The following is a 22,409-nucleotide window of genomic DNA, read 5'->3' on the forward strand; positions in this document are numbered from 1 at the left end:
CTTCATAAAAAGTCCCCCCCCCCCCCCCCCCACTCTTGTCTCTTGTACTAGGAATGCAAAGACAATATCCATTAGGCCTAAGAGAAAAAATAACTTAGAAATACAATTTTTTGTTTTCAAAATAATTTTGTTTTGATTGAAATAAATTATTTTTCCTTTAATTTTCTAAGAATAAAATGATACAATTCACTTTCAATTAGTTTCAACATTGATAGTGGTGGCTCTAATAATTTTTTTCAGGGTGGTCATTAGAAAAATTTAATAAAAATAAAACTTGAATATATTAACATCACAAAATAAAAACATACACAAATACATAAAGTTTTAAAATTTTATTTCACAAGTTTTTATATTTTGAAATCATTGTGTGATATGATAGTTTCACTATCAATATTATTTGCTACGTCTTTTTTAATATACACAACTAAGCAATTATTAAGCTACTGATCTCCCATTTAGTTACCAACATATTGCCTAAATAAGTAATAATATAAACAAAATGGATTATCTTTTTGAAAAACTATATCACATAAATCTAACAAATTCGGTTAAAGACTAAAGCAAGCACTAACAAATTAGTTATTTGAAAATTGTGGATTTTTTTAATATAAAAAATAGAAATTTTAAAATATGCAATTTGAAAATACAATTTCAAAAATCACAATTAAAGTTTGATTTGGGTTTTTAGGCTAATTTGTTTGTTTGGAAAATTTTTGTGAAGTTCTACAGCTATAACATTTTTGCAATACTTACACAACAAAGCTTATGTGATAAGTTCTTACTGGTTTTAATTTGAACTTACCATTAAAATTAATTTTCTATTAAGTAGTAATAATAATTTATTACTTAAGATTTGTTACGAAAATATTGCGAAAATGTTAGTATTTTACGCAATTTTTTTGTTCAACATTCAATGGACCAAAATTTTGGGGAGGTTGAATTTTATTTTTAATGGACTTTAATTGTTATAGGTTGGTCAAAAGACCCATATTAATTTAAAACTCAAAATTTTTTAAGGTATTTTGAAAAAAAAAAAAAAAATTAAAGCGGTCACATGGCCACCCTTATTAACTCATGGTGCCACCCCTAAACACTAACATCACTAATACTATTTATTTATTTATTCTAATAATTCAAAGGTTTGCCACCCCTAAACATTAACATCACTAATACTATTTATTTATTTATTCTAATAATTCAAAGGTTAGATTATAAAATTTAAACTATAGACATATTTATTGAAAAAATTAATAAAAAAAAATTAAATTACAAAATAATTAAATTAAAATTATTTTTTATTATGTCCTAATCACTATTTTAGTAAATTGATTCAGAAAAGTCAACCCCGCCTGATAACTTGGGTGAGAAGAACTGCAAATTGAAATGAGGATTTTTTCTTTGCAACACATTTAACACGTGCAGTCCTCCTATATATATACAACGTTGTCCCAAGACGTTGTCACAAAGCATTAAAGTCATTTCAAAAACAAATAAACATGGAATACATTGTAATCTACTCATTCTTCTCTTTACTCTTCCTCCTTGCTGTAGCTTTCAAGTTCTTGCTCCAAACAAGAACAAAACACAAACACCTCCCACCAAGCCCACCTTCTTTGCCAATCCTAGGTCATCTTCATCTCATTAAGAAACCTCTTCATCGTGCTTTTCAACACCTTTCACAAAAATATGGCAACATCTTCTCTCTTCGATTCGGGTCCCAGCTCGTAGTCATTGTATCATCCCCATCCGCTGTTGAAGAATGCTTTACCAAGAACGACATTGTTTTAGCCAACCGCCCTCGCTTTCTAGCGGGAAAGCTTCTAAGCTACAACTACACAACCATGGCATCAGCCTCTTATGGAGAACATTGGCGTAACCTTCGCCGCATCAGTGCCTTAGAAATCTTCTCAGCTAACCGCCTCAACATGTTCTTAGGCATTCGAGAGGATGAGGTCAAGCACTTGATACGAGAACTATCACGTAACTCATGCCAAGGTTTTGCTAAGGTAGAGTTGAAATCAATGTTCTCGGAGCTGACATTTAACATAATAATGAGAATGGTTGCAGGGAAGAGGTACTATGGGTACGGTGAGGACGTGAAGGTGGACGACGAAGAAGCGAGGCAGTTTAGGGAGATAATGCGGGAGGTTTTCAAGTATGGAGGAGCGTCGAATCCAGGAGAGTTTGTGCCATTGTTGCGTTGGATTGATCATGGGGGTTTGGAGAAGAGTTTGACGAGACTTGCCAAGAGGACAGACTCATTCTGGCAAGCTCTTATTGATGAGAAGAGGAGCAAGGAGGAGCAGAAGGGAAACACTATAATTGATCATCTACTTTCTTTGCAAAAATCACAACCAGAATATTACACAGACCAAATTATCAAAGGGCTGATAATGGTAACTGCACTCCATCTCTCCTTAGATTTTTTTTTTCTTTTTTAATATAAAATAACTCTGGTGCAATTGATATACATAAGGAGAAAACTATACGTAAATTATCATGAAAAATGAATAAACAACAAAAAGGATAGGGTGTTAAGTAGTTAATATAATATTACATTATTTAACCTTTTAAAAATTATTAATTTAATCATTTAATCGTAATTTTAAAAAGTGTCATGCAAAATACAATTAATAAAATAGTGAAATTACTGAAATTAATATGTTTTGCGTTGGAGTACACATGTTTAGTGTTGAGGCCTTGAGGGTGTAGTGCACATTAGTGTCTATACGATTTTCTCTATGCATGGAATGTGTTAATAGTATGATAGTTTTTTTTTTTTTTGAGTGTATGTTTGAAATTTTAAATGTTTCTATTGAAAATATTAAGATTAATAGTGGAATTAAGAATTTGTCTTTAGGGGGACCAAGTTTAAAATGAGGCCAAAATTTTTGCCTTCATATTATATCTATATTGTGTACAATAAAAAGTGTTATACTTACAATATTTTCACAATATATGTGTGTGAAAATACGTATAATATTATTTAAAAACTAAAAACATATATTTAAACTTGCATACCAAATGAGACCTATATATGTAGCACTTTTAAAAAACATTAAAAATAATAATAATAAAATTAAAGAAGGAAAGCCCGCATACCTGAGGAGTAACTGAGTGTATGTTTGGATAGTGTCCAGCGTTTGGAGTTTTGCACGTCTAGCGTTTTTTAGTGGGTCCCATGCATTGTTTACGAAACCTGCAAGTATTTTTTTTTTAATAAAAATAACTTTAAAACTGGATCTCACGGTACTATTCTCACATTTAAAAATTATTTTGTTACGGTATTTTCTGTTTTCAGTTTTTAGTAATAAACGATATCCAAACAAACCCTAAGAACACCTTTTGCTTTTGAACTTTGAAGAGTATGGTTTTTAAACCATAAATGTGTGATCCTCTTGGAATTAGAGCAAATAGTAAAGTATTTCTAGACTTAGAAATATGTGAAGTCCTAAAGGCTTTAGAAAATAAGCGTGCGTTTGGCATGGATGAAATTTGCTAACTTATTTTATTATTCAGCTTATTTTTGCTATTATCATGGATCTTACTATACTTTTTGATACGATTTATAAGTCTCATTATACTATATTTCAGCTAACTTTTACCTTTACTTGCAGTACTTTCAGCAAAAAAATTTCAATTTCAGCAAAATAAACGGATCTCAAACAGATCCTAAGTTAGAAGAAAGAAGTAAAATTTTCCTTCTCCTAATATTTTCTTAGAAACAAAACTACTAAGACAGGAAATAGTCAAGCTCGTAAATTATAGTTCTCTGTATTCAAAAAAAAAAAAAATTGGGGATCTTATTTGTGGTAGAGTTGAAATCAATGTTCTCGGAGCTGACATTTAACATAATAATGAGAATGGTTGCAGGGAAGAGGTACTATGGGTACGGTGAGGACGTGAAGGTGGACGACGAAGAAGCGAGGCAGTTTAGGGAGATAATGCGGGAGGTTTTCAAGTATGGAGGAGCGTCGAATCCAGGAGAGTTTGTGCCATTGTTGCGTTGGATTGATCATGGGGGTTTGGAGAAGAGTTTGACGAGACTTGCCAAGAGGACAGACTCATTCTGGCAAGCTCTTATTGATGAGAAGAGGAGCAAGGAGGAGCAGAAGGGAAACACTATAATTGATCATCTACTTTCTTTGCAAAAATCACAACCAGAATATTACACAGACCAAATTATCAAAGGGCTGATAATGGTAACTGCACTCCATCTCTCCTTAGATTTTTTTTTTCTTTTTTAATATAAAATAACTCTGGTGCAATTGATATACATAAGGAGAAAACTATACGTAAATTATCATGAAAAATGAATAAACAACAAAAAGGATAGGGTGTTAAGTAGTTAATATAATATTACATTATTTAACCTTTTAAAAATTATTAATTTAATCATTTAATCGTAATTTTAAAAAGTGTCATGCAAAATACAATTAATAAAATAGTGAAATTACTGAAATTAATATGTTTTGCGTTGGAGTACACATGTTTAGTGTTGAGGCCTTGAGGGTGTAGTGCACATTAGTGTCTATACGATTTTCTCTATGCATGGAATGTGTTAGGGGGACCAAGTTTAAAATGAGGCCAAAATTTTTGCCTTTGTATTATATCTATATTGTGTACAATAAAAAGTGTTATACTTACAATATTTTCACAACACTTTCACAATATATGTTGGTGAAAAAGTGTGTGAAAATACGTATAATATTATTTAAAAACTAAAAACATATATTTAAACTTGCGTACCAAACGAGACCTATATATGTAGCACTTTTAAAAAACATTAAAAAAATAATAATAAAATTAAAGAAGGAAAGCCCGCATACCTGAGGAGTAACTGAGTGTATGTTTGGATAGTGTCTAGCATTTGGAGTTTTGCACGTCTAGCGTTTTTTAGTGAGTCTCATGCATTGTTCACGAAACCTGCAAGTATTTTTTTTTTTTTTTTAATAAAAATAACTTTAAAACTGGATCTCATGGTACTATTCTTACATTTAAAAATTATTTTGTTACAGTATTTTCAGTTTTTCGTTTTTAGTAATAAGCGGTATCCAAACAAATCCTGAGAACACCTTTTGCTTTTGAACTTTGAAGAGTATGGTTTTTAAACCATAAATGTGTGATCCTCTTGGAATTAGAGCAAACGGTAAAGTATTTCTAGACTTAGAAATATGTGAAGTCCTAAAGGCTTTAGAAAATAAGCGTGCGTTTGGCATGGATGAAATTTGCTAACTTATTTTATTATTCAGCTTATTTTTGCTATTATTCATGGATCTTACTACACTTTTTGATATTATTCATGAGTCTCATTATACTATATTTTAGCTAACTTTTACCTTTATCTGCAGTACTTTCAGCAAAAAAATTTCAATTTCAGCAAAATAAGCGGATCTCAAACAGATCCTAAGTTAGAAGAAAGAAGTAAAATTTTCCTTCTCCTAATATTTTCTTAGAAACAAAACTACTAAGACAGGAAATAGTCAAGCTCGTAAATTATAGTTCTCTGTATTCAAAAAAAAAAAAAATTGGGGATCTTATTTGCCATTGATCGAGATGTACCAATTGAGTTAGAAAACTCTTAGCATTATGGAGCTTATATTAAAAACATAATTTTATGTTGCATACAACATTGTACTTCAAAACACATCTTTTGAGTTCAAACTTCAACTAAAACGTTAAAGTTCAAAACAATTTTAGTAAGTCATGTTTCACAGTTTTGGAACCATTATAATTTTCTAAGTAATCTTGACAAAATTTCGGGCCGCTGTATGGAATTTTATTCATTTTTTTAATAAATAAATAAATTATGCCTCCTTTTTCATATAGACTTCACAATTTGGTTTGTTTATCAAAAAAAAAAAAAAACTTCACAATTTGGTTGGACTCATGAAAAACTGAATCTCCCCAGAGACCGAACTTCTTTCAGACCTACGGTCATGGCCCTCCTAGCTCTCGAGCTTTTCTTGTAGTATATATGGTTATATTTTATTTTTATATTGTAAATATTTAGTTAAAATTTGAACTTTAGAAATCCAAGAATTGCACCTAGTTTTCATTCAAAATTAAACTCGCTCAAAAAGACTCCAAAACATTAAAATAACCCCACACCTATAGCTCCCTTAAAAAGGAAAAAACAGAGAGGAAAAAAAAAAAATTTTGGTTAATTAATACATACCTGAATTTCAAGTACCGCTACCATGTTGAGGTGAACTCGTACATGGACCAACTGTATCTTGAGGTCCTCCATGCTATCCTCTATTGTTTACTCTCACTCTCTGAAATTAATTAAGGATAAAGAAAAAAAATATTGGATCAATATTATTAATGAATATTCTTTCTTAACTACAAAAATGCTTAAAATTTGATATTTAAAAAAAAAAAAAAAAAAAAAAAAAAAAAAAAAAAAAATAATATTGGATCAATATTATTAATGATTATTCTTTCTTAACTACAAAAATGCTTAAAATTTGATATTAAAAAAAAAAAAAAAAATCTCCCCTCATTTCCTTTTCTTTACTTTTTTATTAATTAATATCTTATATGAGAAATAAAATTTAAAAATAAAGAAAGTGGATGCTAATTATGTCTATATATTTGGGTTTTGATATCAGTAAGAGAAAGGGAAGCAAATTATTTTTTAAAAACTATCTTTTTTTTTTTTTTTTGGTAGGTTTGATGAGTATAATTAAGGGTGTTCGTGGTGCAGCGCAGTTTTGGGCCATTTTTAGCACCGCATTTTGCGGTGTAGTTTAGCTAAAACTATAACTGTATCACGCCTTTTTTTTGCAGTCACATGTACGGTGTAGTGCAGTTTAGAGTTTAGCCCAAACCATAACCGCACCGCATCTCATTTTTGCGGTCACATGTGCGGTGCTACGTATAAAATGCGGTTTGAAATCATTATATTTTTCAAATTTTGGGCTTTTTCCACCCAGTCCAAAACTAATTTTTCTCTTTTTTCTTGGGCCAAGTTTTAAATTATTTAGCTAGTTTTTCTTTAGTTTTGGTTGAATTTTCTAGTCAACACTTGCTAAGACTATCAAATTATTATTTTTTTTGAAAACTAGGATTATTAAACTATTAATAATATATTTAATATTAAAAATAAATAAATATATTAATATATAGAGAGGGTGCGGTGCAGTGCAGTTTATACGTTTTTTTTATTATAAAACTGCAAACCGCACTGCACCATGCGGTGTGGTGCGATGCGGTGCACTGTTACTTGCAGTGCAGTTCACTATTACTTGCAGTGCGGTGCGGTTATGCCATTTTGCGGGCAGTTTTGGTACGATTTTTGCGATTTGTGCAGTTTATGCGATTTGGTGAACACCCCTAAGTATATTATAATAAGCAAACTTATTTAAATTGAGTCGAATTGAGAGAAATATTTTCATGTCAAATTGATTGGTCTTTGCATTTTCTCAAAGTTATATTTTTAGGTTATCAATGGTCCTTAATTTATAATATTTTTTCAACTTTTTTCTCAAAATATTTTTTAGTGAAATTATAATTCATAAATATGGAGAGGTTAAATAAAATGTGAATGATAGGAGAAGAGTAAGGTGAATGAAAAGAAGAAACATATTAGGTTAATGTAGAAATTTTATGTGACTTCTATAAGACCAACTATGCTCAATGGCATGTTGGACTGTTAAAAGAAAATATATTAATAAAATGATCTTAAATGTAATAAAAATGTTAAGTTAGCTAAATACTATCAAAACTATAAAAATAAATAAACAAATAAATCTAGCTGAGTAGTAATATAAGAAAATCAAATATGGGTGATCCCTATTGATGAAAAGATGGGGAGAGCTACTTGAGATAGTTTAATCAAGTTTGGAATATATAGGGATCACCCATTTTTAATATTACCAATAATAAATCTATTTTTTAATGTATATTGGACAGGTTTTGATACTTGCAGGGACTGACACATCATCAGCGACATTAGAATGGGCAATGGCCAATCTTCTCAACCATCCAGATGTATTGAAGAAGGTTAAAGTTGAATTGGACAACCAAATTGGAGAAGACAAATTGATCGATGAATCGGACATCTCTAAATTATCCTATCTTCAAAGTACTATCTTAGAGACCCTTCGATTGTATCCAACAGCTCCATTGCTCCTACCTCACATGTCTTCTTGAAACTAACAAGGTTGACGCATACAAGTTAATGCCATTTGGACTAGGGAGGAGATCTTGTCCTGGAGCAGGCCTTGCACAACGAACTGTGAGTTTAACTTTGGGATCATTGATTCAATGCTTTGAATGGGAGAAGCTGGGTGAGAAAGCGATTGACATGGCTGAAAGTGACGGGACAACTATGCCCAAAGCCATAGCGTTGGAGGCCAACTTTAAAGTGCGCCCCGTTATGAATAAGGTTCTTTCTAAGTTCGTGGATAATGTTTAAACATAAGGTTTAAAAAACTTAATTATATTTTCAAAGAATGTTTTAGTATTACTTATCAAATATAATAAGTACACTGGTAGTAGTACATTATAGTATTCTTGTATTCATGTATATTTGTATCTTTTTCTTTTCTATTGTCTTGCACTTGATAATAATTTGTTTCAATTTCGAAGGTTGTTTAAGAAATAAGAAAGAATTTGTGTTATTTCAAATTTCCTTTCCAAGTTTATATATTTGAAATTGGGTTTATATTTAGGGAATCATGAATTTGGAGGGAACCAAGAGAATTCTTACACGCTCAATTTTGCACATGCAAAGCCACCTAGCTAGCAAAAATTATCTTATGAAGTGGACATAGGAGCATGGTTTTAAAACCCGGACCGGACCATACGGTCCGACCAGGAAAACCTCGAACTATTCAGTTTTACAATTTATTTAGGGTGAAGAACCATTCCATGCAACAAAAGCAAGGACCTGCATGGACCACGGTCCAACCATCCGGTTCTGTGAACCGTGACCGGTTTTTAAGGTTCGGACGGTTTTTTTTTTTTTTTTTCAGCTTTTTTCGGTGAATTTTGGCCAATACACCGGTATAAAGTTATGATCAGATCTAGAAGAAATGAAAGAACACGAAGAAGAACAAAGATCAAAAGAAGATCTGATAATTTTAGATCTTGAACAAAGGGATTTGTAAGGGAAAAAAAAAAAAAAAAGAACCAGAGAAGAGAAGGAGAACACAACGAAACAGGGTCTGCCCTGCTGGTTGCCAACACAGTCGCTGATCACGCCTTCGTTGTCTGCTGCTGCTTCTTCTTCTTTCTTCTTTTTTTTTCTTCTTCTCTTTCTTTTTTCCATGGATGGCAATCACTTTGTAACTCCTCTTTTTCGCTGAATGCTACTGCTGTGTTCTCTTTCTTTCTTGTGTTGCTTTGTTACTCCTTTTGAGTTTTGAATTCTTAAAGTCCCTCACGTGGCTAACATTGGGATGATGAAAGGATTTAATTTTTTAATAAAAGCAAAAAAATTTCAGCCATTAGATTGAGATATTTTTTTTTAGCTTCCGAGCATGATGTGACATGCATTCCCTCACGTGGCTAACATTGGAATGATGAAAGGTTTTAAATTTTTAATAAAAGCAAAAAAATTCAGCCATTAGATTCAGATTTTTTTCAACTGCCCATGACATGACATGCATTGCTTGGTGTATTAAATATTTTAAGTATTTTTTAAAAGAGTAATGCTATGACACAAATTATTTTACAATATTTTTACAAAATGTTGATGTGGCTAACCTCTTATTAGTTTTTATCTAAACTCACAATTAATATCATATTTTATTTACTAATAATCCTACACTACATCAGTAGTTTGTAAAAAAAATTGTAAAATAATTTGTATCTCCAACATTATTCTTTTAAGAGTAATGTAGTATCACAATATTTTACACAATTTTTTGCTATAATTTGACACGTAGCAAAGTGTGAGTAATGAAAAAAAAAATTATGGGTCTACATCTCTACCACTCACATTTTGTCACGTTACAAATTGTGGCAAAATTTGTATAAAATATTATGGTACTTATTACTCTAATTTTAATTAATATTTACAGTTAAGTATATAATAATTATTAAATAATTATTTCGATTTAAAATTGTTAAATAATTTGTTTTATTTTATTTGAGTGTCTTTCTAATTCTTATATAATAATCATAATTATTATAATTATTATTTTTTATTATCATTATTATTACAAGTTTAACTAATCAATATATAAATAAATAGATATTATATTTAAATTTGCTTAGGATTTGATATTACTTATTTGTCTTGTAAAAGTTATGATATGAAAATATATATTTGAAATATAGATATTTATATTTAATTGGATTGTTTTAGTTAAATTTTCTATTTATACTAATTTAATATATTTATTTATATTAAAATAATGATTAAATTAATTATTGTGTCACCACGGTTCGATCTTAAAAATCTTGAATCTCTTCCTTTTACGGTTCAATGAACAGTCTGGGTCTAAAAACCTTGCATAGGAGACACTTTTTTCCTAACTAGAGCAGAGGCAACAAAGAAATATCATTTATAAGTTGTTGACTTATCTATAAGCCTAGGGAGATTGACAAAAACTTAGGGCTTGTTTGGTAATGTTGTTCTAGTAACATTGTTTGTAATTTTTTGGTAATACGCGTGCGTGAAAAAGTGTGTGAAAATATGTGTAATATTATTTAAAAATCAAAAACTATTGTTTAATTTGTGGTACCAAACATCCCAGTTAGCCAAAAATCATATCATTCTTTTACACATTACATATAGATTTACTTGTTACACATAGTTGAGTGTTTTTGATAGGTAGATAGGGGAAGTATTGGGGTCAAAACCTAAATATAGGAGACCACAAAAGATGTTATTACAACAGAGTTATTACTTGAACTCTTACACAAAATTGAGTTAATTATTTATGTTTTGGTTTTTCTTTTAGTAGATAGATAATGGGGGAGAGAGAAAGTGAGGTTTATGCCACACATATAGGAAATGCCATAAAGGATGCAATTATTACTAAACTATCACTTAAATCTTAATTATAGCTAATTGTTAGAAACCTCCCTAGTCTCTATCTTCTTCTTTTTCGTGTGGATAAGATGCTATTCTTCTAAAAAAATGAATGAGTTCCATTTTTCATAGAGTATAAAATCTGTCCTTTTTCTTTTAATTATTCTTATGGTTTTAAACACTTATTGGCAGATTTAGATACTTGTGGGAGCTAACATATCAGCATTGACATTAGAATGGGTAGTGTCTAATTAATTAAATTAATTATCTTGATGTGTTAAATAAGGCTAGATTAGAGTTGAAAAATCAAATTGGACAAGAGAAATTGATAGACAAACTAGATGTTTCTAAATTACACTACCTTTAATGTATCATCTCAAAGACCTTTCAATTGTACCCCGTTGCTCACTTTTCTTCTTATTATTGTACCATTAGAGGATATGATATACCACTTGACATGATATTATTGGTCAATGCATGGACCATACAAAGAGATTCTAAAATATAGGATGACATTACTAGTTTTAAACCTGAGACGTTTGAAATGGGTGAAGATGGTCCACATAAGTTTTAATTTAATGTCTTTTGGATTGAGGAGGAGGGCCTATCCTAGGGCCAGGGTCCGAGGCAAGGGGTGCGAGAGGGGGCAAGTGCCCCCCCTGACCTCCTAAAAAAAATCTAGAATAGCAAAGTATTTTGACCTTGACACAAACGTTCCACACCTAGAGACTAGAGAAGAAAGCAATATTAGGTGCAAATATTCGTAACATTATTTTGTATTTTTCCAAACAAAACAAAGTTTTGTGAGTCCTACTTAACACCCATACTGTTTTTCCTAGCCACATGTTCTCAAACACTGGAAAAAAAAAAAAATTTCCTGGAGTGCTTTTCTTAGGGCAATTTGTTCCTCAAATAAGGTATTCCCACATAATTATAATAAAAAAATATATTTAGGTCCTTGTATGTCAAACTAAGACCTTAGTGTTCCCTAATCTTTTTCTCTTCTACTATAACTTTTTCATAATTTCAATTTTGAAACACTTTATTTTTACTATAGAACCAATTTTAACTTCTCACTACTTAAAGAATAGAGTAAAAATAAAATACTGAATTTTGCATAAATGAAAATACAACTTTATAATTCTTTTATATTGATTTATGTTCTCAATTTATTTTAAGGAATCAAATTACATGTTTAAATTCTATATATTTAGAATAATCTCCTAATTTGATTGTTATTAACTATGATTTTTTTTTGTTTTATTTATTTTAATAATATGAAATATATACTTATAATCAATTGAGATTATGGAGAAGCCAAATTATAATAATGATTTAGATTCAAATTCTAAACAAACTCATATCGAGGTGTATTTTACTAATCTTCCAATTGAACAAAATAAATTATGTATAAGAAATAAATTAGAGTTTATATTATATTAGATTTTGTACGACAATTACATTAGTAGTATATAATTCTATATCTATTTTTTTATTAACATCGATTAATAATATTTAAATTAATTTTACTTTCAATCTTGTCTTTTAATTTTGCCTCCCCTAAACTAAAATCCTAACTCCGCCACTACTTAGAGCAGGCCTTATCCAACATATAATAAACCTAACTTTGGTTTTATTGATTTAGTGCTTTGAGTGGGGAATGGTCAATAACAAAGAAGTTGACATGGTTGAAGGTAATGGAACCACCATGCCAAAAGTTTTACCATTGGAAGAAAAATGTAAATCACTCGCCAATATTTTATAAGGTTCTTTTTGAATCTATGCATGGTGTTTGTAAAATGTCCTTGAATTTTTAGCGAGTAGCTGAGTTATATTTGCAGAGAATATTTTACAGTTGCCGTACTAATTGTTTGGAAAAAACTTTTGTAATAACTAAATTTTTGTATGTATATTCTTTCGATTTACGTCAGTCAGTTTTTTTTTTTTTTTTTTTTTCCTTGTACTATATAATAACTTTTATCAAGTTTGTTAGTGCGTGCTTAGTGCTACGGAAGGGTCCAATCAGGGGGATGGTAAGTGTGAGTCTGGGCCTGGGTGGCTTTGGGACTTGGTGCCCACTTCAAGTTAGAGCTAGGTGGTGGCGCCTGAAGGGCCCTCTTTGAGCCGAACACAATTGATGCGCCGTTTAATGACACCTCCGGGCATGCTCGGTAAAAAATGTGCCGATCACGACTTAATAGTGAAGCCCGGCACCCCCGAGCGGTGATAGCAAGGGTTGGGCCTTAGGGTGAATGAGGATTGGGCCCAATGATGGTGCGTTTTGGAGCGGAGACTTGGGACTGAGTGGGCCCAACAGTTCAGGCGCCGCACACCTTACATAGGAGATACTTTTTTCCTAACTAGAGCAGAGGCAACAAAGAAATATCATTTATAAGTTGTTGACTTATCTATAAGCCTAGGGAGATTGACAAAAACTTAGGGCTTGTTTGATAATGTTGTTCTAGTAACATTGTCTGTAATTTTTTGGTAATACGCGTGGGTGAAAAAGTGTGTGAAAATATGTGTAATATTATTTAAAAATCAAAAACTATTGTTTAATTTGTGGTACCAAACATCCCAATTAGCCAAAAATCATATCATTCTTTTACACATTACATATAGATTTACTTGTTACACATAGTTGAGTGTTTTTGATAGGTAGATAGGGGAAGTATTGGGGTCAAAACCTAAATATAGGAGACCACAAAAGATGTTATTACAACTGAGTTATTACTTGAACTCTTACACAAATTTGAGTTAATTATTTATGTTTTGGTTTTTCTTTTATTAGATAGATAATGGGGGAGAGAGGAAGTGAGGTTTATGCCACACATATAGGAAATGCCATAAAGGATGCAATTATTACTAAACTATCACTTAAATCTTAATTATAGCTAATTGTTAGAAACCTCCCTAGTCTCTATCTTCTTCTTTTTCGTGTGGATAAGAAGCTATTCTTCTAAAAAAATGAATGAGTTCCATTTTTCATAGAGTATAAAATCTGTCCTTTTTCTTTTAATTATTCTTATGGTTTTAAACACTTATTGGCAGGTTTAGATACTTGTGGGAGCTAACATATCAGCATTGACATTAGAATGGGTAATGTCTAATTAATTAAATTAATTATCTTGATGTGTTAAATAAGGCTAGATTAGAGTTGAAAAATCAAATTGGACAAGAGAAATTGATAGACAAACTAGATGTTTCTAAATTACACTACCTTTAATGTATCATTTCAAAGACCTGTCAATTGTACCCCGTTGCTCACTTTTCTTCTTTTTATTGTACCATTAGAGGATATGATATACCACTTGACGCGATATTATTGGTCAATGCATGGACCATACAAATAGATTCTAAAATATGGGATGACATTACTAGTTTTAAACCTGAGACGTTTGAAATGGGTGAAGATGGTCCACATAAGTTTTTAATGTCTTTTGGATTGAGGAGGAGGGCCTATCCTAGGGCCAGGGTCCGAGGCAAGGGGTGCGAGAGGAGGCAAGTGCCCCCCCTGACCTCCTAAAAAAAAGCTAGAATAGCAAAGTATTTTGACCTTGACACAAACGTTCCACACCTAGAGACTAGAGAAGAAAGCAATATTAGGTGCAAATATTCGTAACATTATTTTGTATTTTTCCAAACAAAACAAAGTTTTGTGGGTCCTACTTAACACCCATACTGTTTTTCCTAGCCACATGTTCTCAGACACTGGCAAAAAAAAAAATTTCCTGGAGTGCTTTTCTTAGGGCAATTTGTTCCTCAAATAAGGTATTCCCACATAATTATAATAAAAATATATATTTAGGTCGTTGTATGTCAAACTAAGACCTTAGCGTTCCCTAATCTTTTTCTCTTCTACTTTAACATTTTCATAATTTCAATTTTGAAACACTTTATTTTTACTATAGAACCAATTTTAACTTCTTACTACTTAAAGAATAGAGTAAAAATTAAATACTGAATTTTGCATAAATGAAAATACAACTTTATAATTCTTTTATATTGATTTATTTTCTCAATTTATTTTAAGGAATCAAATTACATGTTTAAATTCTATATATTTAGAATAATCTCTTAATTTGATTGTTATTAACTATGATTTTTTTTTTGTTTTATTTATTTTAATAATATGAAATATATACTTATAATAAATTGAGATTATAGAGAAGCCAAATTATAATTTTTTTTTTTTTTTTTTTTTTCCTTGTACTATATAATAACTTTTATCAAGTTAGAAATTTTCTTTAAGTAATAAGAAAGAATATCAATAAATGAAATATTTCGTTTACTACTTTTGGATGTTGAATATGGGCTTACGTATCTGATATATAGTACAAGCAAAAAAAAACTATTTAGCCTTTTTGAATTCAATTTAGCACAAATTATTTTTATATATTTACGAAATAAATAGAAGTGTAGAGATTTTAAAAATCATACACAAAAGAACTCATTTAATAAATCATTTTTTTGGAGCAAACTTTTTTTTTCTTTTTTTCTTTTTTTTTTTGGTGAACTGTGCTTGGAGTTGGCTTAGAAAGTGTAGTACGTAGATTCAAAGTTAAATATTCTAAATCGTTTTTGCACCAATGAGCTTTTAGCCTAAGTGGCACCCTCCTCCACTCCCTTTTAAATTTCAATTCCTGTGTCACTTTGTTTAAAGCCAGCTACCTGTAGAAGAGAATAGAACGCTGTCGTTTCTTATTGAGCTAATGACGCGCGTGGAAGAGATAAGAAGCAAGCCATGACACGAGTAGTTACTAATTCAAACGACAGCGTTTCCTCAAACAAAGAATTGAGACTAAAGCCAAGCGACGCCGTTTCTGGAACCAGTTAGATATTTTGGAACCAAAGTTAGTTAGAGCTTTGAAAATTTGTTAGTGTAACAAAATCAGCTCTGCATAATTTGGAGTTTGTAATAGTCACTACAGAGAGGTCTGTGTGTGTTAGGCTGGACCTATATAAGCTTTGTGTATTGCTAATTATCATTTTATGCAAGAAGTTATTCAATTCATCTCTCTCTCTCTCTCTTTGTGCTTAAGCTTTACCTCACTGTTCTTGCATCAAAGTTGTTCATACATTTCTTAGTTTTTCTTCACTACCTAGGAACCTGCCCTCCAATGTTAGCAAGTAATAATAGTAAAATATTAGCTTAAAATCGGTTTGAAATTATCTTCATCCAACCTATTATGTGACAATTAAAGAATCTATATGTAAGTCACATGACTTTTTGAATAAGTTATGTGACTTTTTAAAATAATATACTTAAACAGTCTTATAAATCGTAACATAATGAATTAGAAGAGATTGTTCCAAACTAAGTTGTAGCTAAACTTTGTTTATAATAATAATAATATTAATATTAATATTAATAATTTCAAAATACCTATGATAAAGAACAAAAGAAAATAAAACTATTTACTGGATTATATTGAATTCAACTTTAATTCAATTTATTTTTGAAGCTAGGCTCAAAAAGAGATGTCTTAATGTTGTTATAGTCTTTTTCTTTTGAAGGGATATATTTTAGCTGTTTAAGTAGTATTAGGTTGTAATTAGTGAAGTATAAAAAGAGTACAAAATATTTGTATAACAAAAAATGGTATTAAGGAATCTAGAAGGATTTGCCGTACACATACTGATACGATGCACTAATAGACTTTATCCCTAAACCTTGAAATTTCAAATTAAAGTAGTGTTGCTAGATATCTGGATATTTGACAAGCACGCAAATCTAGGAACCTTGATTATAGAATACTGATCAGTGATCAAAGACAAATGGGATGAGGGAAACAAGGATCTCCAGGATTTGCTAGGTATTGTTAGAATGGTTAAGAGTAAGAATTCACACGTGGGACCACCAAGCATATCCGACCCTACCAGTAAAGTCTGGCCCCTTGCATTTAGAAAATGTGACTTAAAGTTAAGTTTTCATTGCATTTTAGCCGTGTGTATTTGCATACAGTGCAGAATAGACACTTGCCTTTCAATTTGTTGGACAACAATTATAGCTATTTAGAGGATTTCAACAATTTATCCATATTTTTGTACTATTTGGACAATGAACGGTGATATTTAACTTTTACTTACCTACTTTTTCAAATACACTTTCCAACAAATTCTCTATCATTTTCTCCATCTTATTTAAATATTATTTCTTTATTTATTCTTTATTTTTATTTTTATTTTTAATCTTCTTTCATTCATCTAATTTTAATGAGAAGTGCTACTGTAGGGTTAGGATTTGTGGCCTAAGCCCAAAAACAATTAATTTGTAGAGCGTGGGTGATAGAGCTAGGTTAACTATAGAAGTAACAACGGTTGATCACAGCATACAAGTATAAACCAGCAAAAAAATACACGTAAAGACCAAGTAAGTTCAGATCCGAAGAGACTTATGATAGATTGGATACAGGTTACAATTCTTTCTGTTACAATTTTTCCTCCCCCATCATCCCCATCGTCCACTTGTTCTTCATCCAGCTCCCTACTTGAGTGCATATCATGTCATGTATTTCTCTCAGCTTTTATGAATGGCGGTAGCTGAAATTGTACTATTCAGGAGTATTCTTCACATAAATGCGGCCAGAAAAGTTGCTGTAGTGCATTTAATACGGTAGTGGCAGCTTTTCAGTTCAGATATTTCTCTGTTCCTCTTATCTCCAGGCGTATCCAAAGTTTATCCAAATTGCTGAAGTCACTAGTAAATTCATTGAACCCCTCAGATATTTACATGACTCCAAAATCCTTTCATCCGAGGATAATCATCTCTTCGGAACAATGATGCTCTCTTCGGACGAAGCTTCTTCGTCCCCATGTATCCTTCTTTCACGCGAAATATCCCTCGACAATTTTAGCCTCCTCGGACAGACACTAATTTTCACATTGGACTTTAGGCCCACTACATATGGCTGGGCTTTACCCCCCCACAGCTACGTTCTTAACATTTTACAATATTTTCACAATAAATCATATGTGATAAGTTATTACTAATTTTAATTTGAACACATCACTTAATTTGTTTTTTTCATTAGTATTAGTTAGTAACAACCCACTACTTAAAATTTATTGTGAAAATATTGTAATAGCATTTTTCAATTTTAATTCCTTATTCTTTATTTTATTTTTCCCTTATCTTTTTTTTTTTTTTTTCATTCACACGTTTCTTTTCTTTTTCTTTTTTTCCTCTTTTTATCTCCTCCACACCTTCACCTTATCTCTATCTTCACTTTTCTTTTCTAGCACTTCGTTTGGAGCACTATCTTCACTTTATTTTTTCTTTTCTTCTCTAGAACTTCGTCTACTCCAAAGCATTCAAGAAGCTCTCCCTCTATCTCACACAAACAAATTCTCTCACATACACACATAGATCACTGACAGAGAAATGGAGATCGGCATTCTACATTTTTTTTTTTTTTTGTTCTAGTTTGATTATTTTTATTTTATTATTTAGATTTCATTAGGCTTATGAGAAATATTGTTTTTGTGTTTCAAATCTTTCGATTGGGTTTTGTGTTTTTGTTTTGATTGTGGTATGTGTTAGTTTGTAACCGTTGAGATAGAGAAGCACGAGAGAGTGAAGAACGAAAGAGAAAAGGAATGAGAGAAAAAGAATTTTTTTTTATTCAACCGGGTATTATTTTAAGGGAGAATGCTGTTTAGAGGTACTATAGTAATTGCTACAGTGTTCTCTACTTGTAGAGAAGCAATATAGCAATTCTAATCTAAAAAATGGAGATGGAGAAGCTATTGAAGTGGGTTTTTGGAGGTGTTTTCTCTCTAAAATTTTCTTTAAATAAACCATTAGAGATGCTCAAAGAGCATCTCCAGCAGATTCTCCAAATTTTTGTACTATTTGGAAAATGAACAATGACTTTTACTTTTTAGCTACCAACTTTTTCAAATGCACTTTCCAATAGATTCTCTATCTCATTATCTATCTCATTTAAATATTATTTTTTCATTCATTCCTTATTCTTTTTTTATCATCATTTATTCTTTCTATATTCATTCCCAACAATTATATTTTTCAATGAAAAGTGTTATATTCACAACATTTTTCGCAATACTTTCACAAAAATCACATCAAAATCTTGTGGAAAGTTTTTACTAGTTTTAATTTGAACCCACTGTTGAAATTATTTTTTTTACTCACCAATATTAGTTAATTACTTAAAATTTATTGTGAAAATATTGTGGTAGTATTTCTAAATGGTCATTTCTTATTCTTTTCCTCTCTTTCATCCATATGTTTCCTTCTTTTTTTTTTTTTCTTTTTTTTTTTCTCTTGTTTTTTCTCCACCACACTGTATACCCATATATCTCCACCCTCTCCTTTTTTATCTATACTTTCCACTTGATTTCAGAACCTCCCTTTCTTTGTCCTCTTCTTCTATGCTTCCTTTTTGTTTTTTGATAATAATATACTCGTTGCCCCTAATGTTGAGGTACGAAAAATACATACATGGAATCCATAGTGCAAATTCTATGTAAATTAAAAATGGGCTTTCCCTTTTATATATATGCAATGGTGTTTACAGCATAGACATCCAAACCACACAAAATCAGAAGTTGTGAGTTGTGAATACACTAGCTAGCCTTGTTGGTCCTTGTTCCAATTCCCCAATAAACGCTACATCATATTCATTTTTGGGACTTTCAAGTTAAGATGGGTCGTCAGCATCAACAACCTCATATACTGATGTTGCCATTTCCTTTACTAGTCCACATCAAACCCATGCTAAATATAGCACAGCTTCTGTGCCACGCTGGGCTCCAAGTTACCTTCCTAAACACTGAGCACAATCACCAACGCCTCACCCAGCTACAAGAGCTTTCTACTCACTTCCCAACCCTCCATTTTGAGTCAATATCTGATGGCCTGCCGAAGGATCACCCTCGCACTTTTTATTTGACTAAAGACATGGTCATCTCGTTCAAGTCTGTCACGAAGCCACTCTTCCGCGAGATGCTGGCAGAGTATAGCAGAAACTCTGATCTGGGTCCGGTCACTTGTGTAATAGTGGATGGAATTATGTACTCTTTTGCAAATGATGTCGCTGAGGAGTTGGGGATTCGCGTAATTACCACACGACCATATGGTGCATGCTGCTTGGGGAGCTTTTGCTGTATTTCGAAGCTAATCGAGGAAGGCCACATTTCAGTTGGAGGTGAGTATAAATTCTATAAATTCTAACTAATTGGTCTAGTATATTTGGAGCTTAAAAATTCCCATATTCGTTGATTGTGGAGTAATAGAAACTTCCAGTTTAGTTACTCTTGAATATGGAAGGCTATTAATTAATGCCATACTCAGTCAACAACTCAGACACAGTTTGATTTTCTTAGGCGAATGCAGACCATGCATGTGCCTAATAATACGTATTCAACATGCACAACATTCTAATGTTGAAGCTATGTAATATACATACATTAGACTGATTTATAAACAATATCAAACTTAGAGGGTCAAAATAGTATTTTAGCCATAATTTTAGTATACATATTACACGATATGATGGAATCAAGAAAAGTTGGTTGCACTTATCTCTTGAATAAGAGATCTAAAATTCAAACCTTACCTACATATTCAGCCATTGCCTTTTTCTTGGAAGAGTTCCATATATGGTAGAAGTGAAAGAAGATATGGTAAAGAAATTTTGGTCTAAATTGTTTTTTTCTCCTATCATTAAAAAAAAAAAAAAAAAAAAAAGAATCCTTGATTCCAATGTGTTTCACAAGGAATGGTGATATTATAATGGTGGTAAATCAAAAGAAATTAGTCATTTTTAATCTTTACCAAATTACTCAAAGTTGGTTAAAGAAAGAAAATATTCAAAGTTCTTGGAAGTGCCAAGCATAATCTAAAAGTGTTTGCTTCAATGTTCTTAACAAAATATCAATCAATTGGTGGCTTAGCTTGATGGCATAAAACAATCATTATGAAGTATATGTTATAAATTTAAATTCTATTGTATCTATATAATATCTATAAAAATAAAATAAAATAAAGAAAGGAAAAAGTCATATACTATATTGTTTTAAAAGATGCGTTCTTGACACATTAAAAAGAACTACTATTTTATTGAAATTTTGATGATATTAGTAAAATATTTTCTTTAAGATTTATATTCTATGAATTGATCCCTATTGAATGAGTATCTACTTGGCACAACCCCACCTGCAATGTGTTGAAGCAAATTTTATGATCCAATATTTAAAATTATAGTAGTTTACACTTCTCAAAGAAAAATTGTTGATATTTTCAAATTACATTTTCTACTATCACAACTAACATCCAGCCTCCGCTACAAATTGCAACAAAAGAAGATTTGGATCAAGAGATTAAAACTATGCCAGGTATGGAGGGTCTTTTGCGACGTCGAGATCTACCATCAGTTTATAGACAACTCCTCTCCTACAACTCTTCATTAAGGAGAGCAAGACCATGACTCGAGCTTCAGGAATCATACTCAACACCTTTGATGACCTTGAGGGTCCGATTCTCTGTCACATCGCCCCTCTCTTTATAAATGTTTACACAATTGTTCCACTCAATGCTCTCGTCAAAACCAAAATCGGGGATGATATCATCTCACAATGTTTATCCTCCTCTAGTAACTTACTGGAACCGAGTGATAATTGTCTGACATGGTTAGATTCCAAGCCATTAAGATCGGTTGTTTATGTTAGCTTTGGAAGCATAGCAAGGGTGACACGTAGTCAATTGTTGGAGTTTTGGTAGTCTAGTCAACAATAGCGCGTCATTTTTATGAGTGATATGGCGTGATATGATTGAAGGTGTGAAAGGGGATGACATGATCCCGATGGAGCTCGAGGAGGCCACAAAAGAAAAGGGATTTATTGTGAATTGGGCTCCACAAGAAGATGTTCTAGCCCACTCAGCAGTGGGTGGGTTTTTCACCCACAGTGGTTGGAACTCGGCTTTAGAAAGCATTGATGCTGGAGTGCCTATGATTTGTCGGCCATTGTTTGGCGGCCATCAACATAATAGTAGGTCGGTTAGGGAAAGGTGGAAGATTGGGCTTGATATGAAGGACACGTGATAGATCAACCATCAAGATAATGATTAAAACTCTTATGAAAAATAGAAGGGAGGAAATCATCAGGTCCATGAATCGATTTTCAAAATTGGCTCATGATTCTATTAGCCCAAGTAGATCCTCCTACAACAACTTGGAGAAGCTTATTGAAGACTTGAGAACAATATGATTTTATGATAATATTGGCAATTGCAAGTTGACAGTAGCAATATATGATTAAGAAGGTTGATCAACAAATAATATGCTCCTTTCCCTATAAAGAACAATAAGATTGAAGAACCTATTTTTAATAATATTGAGGTTGATGTTAGATTTGGTGTTGTCCCACGTTGGCAACTAAATAAAAAGTTTTGTAATGG

At 31.5% G+C, this 22,409-nt stretch overlaps 2 protein-coding genes across 2 annotated transcripts; both read left to right on the forward strand.

The window, feature by feature from the left end:
* Positions 1 to 1,469: 1,469 nt before the first annotated feature.
* On the forward strand, positions 1,470 to 8,590 carry LOC112025881 (cytochrome P450 81Q32). The gene is given in 3 exon segments (XM_024058565.2): positions 1,470 to 2,396; positions 7,918 to 8,154; positions 8,156 to 8,590. Coding segments are annotated over 3 exon segments (1,404 nt in total). The 5' UTR covers positions 1,470 to 1,496; the 3' UTR covers positions 8,423 to 8,590.
* An 11,320-nt stretch (positions 8,591 to 19,910) lies between these two features.
* Positions 19,911 to 22,053, forward strand: LOC112025876 (7-deoxyloganetic acid glucosyltransferase). The gene is made up of 2 exons (XM_024058561.1): positions 19,911 to 20,157; positions 21,788 to 22,053. Exons 1-2 carry the CDS (start codon positions 19,911 to 19,913, stop codon positions 22,051 to 22,053), a joined length of 513 nt encoding a protein of 170 aa, XP_023914329.1.
* Positions 22,054 to 22,409: the final 356 nt, after the last annotated feature.

This window comes from Quercus suber, unplaced genomic scaffold (assembly GCF_002906115.3).
Source record: "Quercus suber isolate HL8 unplaced genomic scaffold, Cork oak 2.0 scaffold_175, whole genome shotgun sequence".
NCBI lineage: Eukaryota > Viridiplantae > Streptophyta > Magnoliopsida > Fagales > Fagaceae > Quercus > Quercus suber.